The sequence below is a fragment of the Talpa europaea genome (assembly GCF_964194135.1).
Source record: "Talpa europaea genome assembly, chromosome: 8".
NCBI lineage: Eukaryota > Metazoa > Chordata > Mammalia > Eulipotyphla > Talpidae > Talpa > Talpa europaea.
Window position 1 is genome coordinate 85,580,591 of NC_140075.1, and position 5,898 is coordinate 85,586,488.

General features: G+C 42.0%; 1 protein-coding gene across 1 annotated transcript in view; it reads right to left on the bottom strand.

Moving 5' to 3' along the window:
• Positions 1-4,182, bottom strand: part of ATG14 (autophagy related 14) — a gene marked incomplete at both ends in the record, with an annotated part of 32,461 nt that extends 28,279 nt beyond the window's left edge. The window contains one exon of the mRNA XM_084240420.1: positions 3,908-4,182. Within this exon, the coding sequence (XP_084096546.1) occupies positions 3,908-4,182 (275 nt within the window). The remainder of the gene's footprint in view (positions 1-3,907) is intronic.
• Positions 4,183-5,898: the final 1,716 nt, after the last annotated feature.

Here is a 5,898-nt window from a genome sequence, read left to right on the forward strand (position 1 = left end):
TGCTGCAGACTGTGGGTATCCTCAGATTGTGCTTCTTGTCCTATTCCTACACTTATCATAAACTGGTAAACAATTCCTTACAAGTTTAAATGGAAAGGTTACTTCAACATTGCAATTTCTATGGAGTAACAGTGCTATTTTTTGTATCAGATAAATGTGTAACCCAGAAGAGTATTTTCCTATTAAAAGAACTGTAATTTTACCATGTTCACTAGTACAGTATCCAAAGATGACTGTACTGGGAATATATCTTTATGTCATTCCTCTTCTTCATTTCATAAAGAAGCACACAAGCTAAAGGGCAGAGGAAAAAGCAGAGAAGAAAGTAAGTAACATTTTAGGCCTGGGGCCAAGGTGGGAGATGAGGAAAGGACAGTGTTGGTGAGGATACCAAGATGATAAGGAAGTCTTAGCACTGAACAACTAGTAAGTAATAAGTGTAGCTACTACACTCTAACTACCAAACTCATATTATCCACAAAATTACATAAAGACCAGTTCCAGTCTTAGCAGTCAAAGGAATAATTATATTGCAAGATATAGTCTGTAAAAGAATAAATTATTCTTTATTTTCTTAGAACTGCTAAACCACTAAAGTCTATATATTCAGCTAGTCTATTAATGAAACCTGAAAAAATACACTGACATTTTCAATAACTTTGATATGCATTATCACATTCACAGCCCACACAGGTACAGTTAATCTGGCTAATTTACTGAAAAAAAAAAAAAATCAAAGGTTTTTTATTTTTTTTTTTTTTTAATTTTCTAGAGGCATGTCTTATTTATTTATTTATTTGTTTGTTTGTTTGGTTTATACATGCACTGGGTACAGTCAGAAGCATGGGAGGGTGAGAGAATTCACCAGAGCCAGAGCAGGGAGCAGAGCAGGCAGAAGGACCGAAGTACACTGCTGAGGGGAGCAGCGGGCGGCAGGAGAGGTCTGCGCGCCATGCGGGATCCTCCTCCAGTGGCCGGGGAGCAGCCGGGGATCGAACCGGCACCGCAGTGGCCGCGGGCAGCTTCGCAACCCAGCGCTCAACCGCTGCGCCACCGGGGAGGCCCAAATCAAAGGTTTTTTAAATGATGTTGTGAAACTAAGATCTGATGATTTGACTTAACAAAACCAAAATTCATGCCTTCATAGAAATACATACTGGACACACATATCTTTCTCAAATAAATAACACTGCACATCATGCACAGTACCATGAAGAATTCAGTAATGCGAAGAAAATAATGGGGGAAGCCATCTTAGTGAAAGCAAGGCCTCTCTAAAGGACATTTAAATTGAGACAGGAAAGACAAGGTGCCAAATTACTAACCAAAACACTTTTACTAACCAAAAGTGTTCCAGGAGGAGGGTAGAGAAAGGGAAATGGCCCTGTGGTAGGAAAGAAAGGATTTGAGAGGTCTCTTACTATGGAATAGTGACTATAATGGAGCAAGGCATGACTTTATTTTTTGAGTGCTTAAAATATACTAAATACCATGCTAAATACTCTTATATAATCACTACCTAATGTATAGACACCCCCACCATTTTCAAAATGAAATAAACAAGCATAGGAAAGATTAAGAAACTTGTTCAAAAATCACATAGCAAGTGGTGGAGCTTGGATTCAATACAAAGCAGCATGAATTCAAAACTCACATTTAAACTCAAGCTTAGTAGCCATAGAGGTAAGCAATAACTAAATCACATGGAACTTCATATTTCTGGTGAGGAGCTTGACTTATTTTAAATGCATGAAAGTCACTCAAAGGATTAACCAAAACAGTGACATTACCTGATTTACCTTTCTACTGTGGCTGCCAGAGGGTGCTGAGGTGAAGTTGGATGGATTAAAAAAAAGGAAACAGACAAGTAAACAGAAGTAGATAGACTCAAGATTCATTTTGGAACAGGTCAAATGAGACATGCCAATGATTTGGATATCCCCAATAAGAAAAAAGGAAAAGACAACTCTCAGGTATCTGGCTTTAGCATCAAGTGGTTCATGATGGAAAATAATGGATAATAATGGAAAGTGTGGGAAGGTGTAGATTCACTCATTCAACAAATCCTTAGGCAGTTTCTACTATGTAAAGATACATCTATCTGAAAGAGGCTGCAAAGGCCCTGTGGCAGAAGTGTTTGATATGTTTAAGGACAGACATGGAGGCCAGTGAGTACAGCAGAGTAGGTAAGGGATGAAATAATAGCATATTAGAGAATGTAAGAGGCAATATACTGACAGAACTCTGATTAAGAACTTTGGCTTTTACTTTGAGTAAAATAGGAAACCTGTAGAAAATCTGAACAGAGGAATGGAGTGATGTTTCTCTGGCAACAATATGGAATTTACACTACAAAGGAGTATGTGTGGAAGCAGAGGCAATAACCCTGTGGTGGATGAAAGGTGATGAAAAGATGAGATTTGGGATAGGTTTTGAAGAGCAGATGGGATCTGTATAAGGGATTTGATATGGTGGAGTTAAGAAAGGCGTCAAAGGCAAGTGGAAAGTGCTTTGGCCTATACCAAAGGAAGATTGAGGATCGGAATGAGAATAGGGGTAACAGATTTATCGAGGAAAATCATGAGTTCAGTTTGTCATATTAAGATGGTGATTCTTATTACAAGTTTAAACACAAGTGTTGTGTACAAACTATTTGTGTGTGTGTGTGTGTTTCAGAGAAGTCTAGAATGGAGATCCAGGAGGCTTCAACATACAGATGGCATTTAAATCATGGAAATGGATCTAGGAAAAGGTACAGAGAACAGGGCCCAGAACAGAACTTTTGACAAATTCCATTGAACATTTCCATCTCATCCCTAGTACTCTTACTGTAAAACTGGTTTAATTTTTAAACCTATCACTCATTACAGCAACCATTTCTAGACATTAAGTGCATCAATGAGACACAGGAACTAAAGAGATCATATCTCACACATTTCAAAAGGTAAAAAAATGAACTCTATTCATGATCAGAGTAACACCAGGAACTCACACTACAACGATTACCTGAGTGAAAAAGGACTTACTGTGCAGGCTCCTCAACAGTAAATTGGGAGCAATAACTTACTGGCTTGTTGTAAATGAATTAATTATTGAACTTTTGTGATCAGAAAGTAAGTGATCTTAATATCACTGACACTAAATTCTTGAAACAAAAGCTGGGAGAGATTGCAACTAATCGTACTGATTTTTCAATGATCTTAACCAAGGACTTGTAGCTCTGTTTAGATTTCAAAACAAGGTCAAAATGTGCTCCTAAATTCAATTCTGTTAACTAAGAGTTTGCAGCTCCCAGACTGGATTTTAAAACAAAGTCAAAACACATGCGCAAACTCCTCCGCATCCGAAACAATCTTTGGAGGCAGAGAGGGGGAAAGGGAACGACTAGCTAGTTCGAGTTCACACATTCGAGTAAGAGTGTCTGATAACAAGGTCCATCTGTAACACAGGCTTCCAGGGCCCGAATCCCTCTTAATCAGTTACAGTATCTGGTTCTCCTCTGGTCTCTTCTCTAGTGAATGAATGTGCCTTCGAAGATGGAAAAAGGTTAAACCAAGCTTTTGAATGAGAGTGTAGCAAAGAGCCGAGAATCCAACTGTATGGCAGCAACAGGGGAAGTCTTCTCCAGAGTCACCATCTATCCTTTCCGAGTATCCAGAAGCACCGAGGTGTCAGACTCCGCTCCCGTGGGTGGTGGGTAAACAGAGACCTTCCCTCACCTGCAACCCCTCTCGGGCTGCGGCTCCCGCCCCCGCTCCCGTCCCCTGAGAGCAAGGCGCCGGCGCAAATCAACCACCCTCCCTACCTCCCTCTCCTCTCGCCCGGCCCCAGCCCCAAGCTCTAGGCTGCGGACGCCGAGCCGGAGGAGACTCCCTGAGAAGAAACAGGGCTGTGACGGCCGCCGTACCTCTCACGATCGCGGCCGTCGAAGTAGACGAAATCGCCGCTCTGGACGCACTTGGCGCAGGTCAGCCGCCGGCGGGTGGTGTTGCACAGCGGGCATCGCTCGACCGCCACATACAGCCCCTCTGCGTCGTCCACCGAGTCCACCAGGTCCCGGGCGAGCGGCCGGGGCCCGCAGCCAGGAGCCTCCGGCGCCCGGACTCCCTTCCCACTGGGAGACGCCATGATGGCCTGCGAGCAGAGCCAGTCACGTGGGATTTTGTTTTCAACGAGGTGCATCCTGGGCGGGGAGGTGGGGTCGGAGGAGGGGTCTGGCGAGGGCTTGGGGGCGGGGCCGGGAGGGGGTCCGCCCCTGGCCCGCGCCCCGCTCCTAGAACCCCGAGAGGCGGGTGGGGGCGCTGTGGCCTGAGAGTCCGGGAGGGGCAGCAGGTCTGGGAGCGGGGAGGCCTGTTAGAGGGCCAGTCGGCCAAGAAAATGTCATCTTGGGCTGGATCGTGCCAAGGCTACAGGTGAACGCCTCAGACTTGGGCAAGAACTAGTCCTACGACGCCCTCAGGGCTGGGTGAAAACGGATTGGGAACAAAATAAAGGAATTCCTAGAATCGCTATGGATGCCTTTTAAATTTGCCTATCAGTATATAGTAAAATTGGGTGAGGGGTCTGGGTCTTGGAAAGATTGAATTTTGGCTTACCCACCTACTGAAAATAGCTGTAATTTAGGGCAAATGTGCCTGTTTTCTGTTATATGGAGGTAATTACTGTACCCATCTAAATAACGTCGTGAGGATTAATAAGTAAATGTGTTTCATAGTGATCTAATATTTTACCAATAATAGTTAGCCAGTGCAAACAACCGTAATGGACGTGGACATCAAAGGCAGTTGTGAAAAGAGGATTTTAGTTAAAGTAATGGCCAACATTCCGCCCTTACTGTGGCCTTGAAGCTCTAAGAAAGAATTTGAAGTAGAATTTAACCAAGACAGAATTACTCCAAGTTTCTTAGTGTGGAAGTAAAATAGGATGGATAAGAGGATAATCTCAGTAGTTAGTGTTTGAATAAGCCTAACTACAAAATGAAAAGAGAAAAGTGGGCGTATAGGGCATTATCTATCTAGACCAGTGGTTCTCAAGGAGGCGCCTAGCGGGCTGTCAATAATGACTGTCCGCAATTCTCACCCAAGTTCCATTCCCAAAGAGTCACAACTGCCTATTAGGCATGGAATGATGTCGGGTGGTCACCACAAATTCAGCATGTTGAAAACTGAACTCTGATACCCCGCAAACCTTGGGGGGTTTCCAGGTTTTTCGACCAAGATTTCCTTACCTTGGAGAAGGACTCAACAGCTGGGACCATGAGGCATATAAGCCCCGTTTCTCCCTGTTAACCTCCAGGGCTCCACCGAATGTGGATGATTCCACAACCTAATTGGGCCTTGAAGCTGAACTTTTTACTCCCTCTTAGTCTTCACTGGCCAATTTTAATACAATCACAATAAGATTATAAAATATACAAAAAGCAAAAACTCCTTATACTGTTTTCAAAATAGACTTTATACTAAATCTGAAAATTTAAGATTAAGTGATAGTTTTCTCTGATCATTTCAAACAAAAAAATGTTTACTTTTTCATAAGGTTTCAGACTATTATGTTTTAGTTATATTCTAACAGGATCCTTCACTGTGCCTATACGTTATCCCTAGGACCATCTCAGTTTTTTTTAAAGGCAAAATAATTGATCATTAATTTCTACTCCATTAGATATTACAGATATTATCTATTCTATATTTGAAATTTCTATATATTGCTATATATTTTCAGAGAACACATTAATGTACTTTATCTTTAACATCAGCAGAGCATTAAATTTTAATGCTACAATATCATTCTAGCAAGACTTTAAATTTCTCAAATTCTGAAATAAAATTACTAGTTCAGTTTTAACAGTAACAAGGTTATTTTGAAAAGCAATTTCATTTCTTAGGACTGGCTACTTAA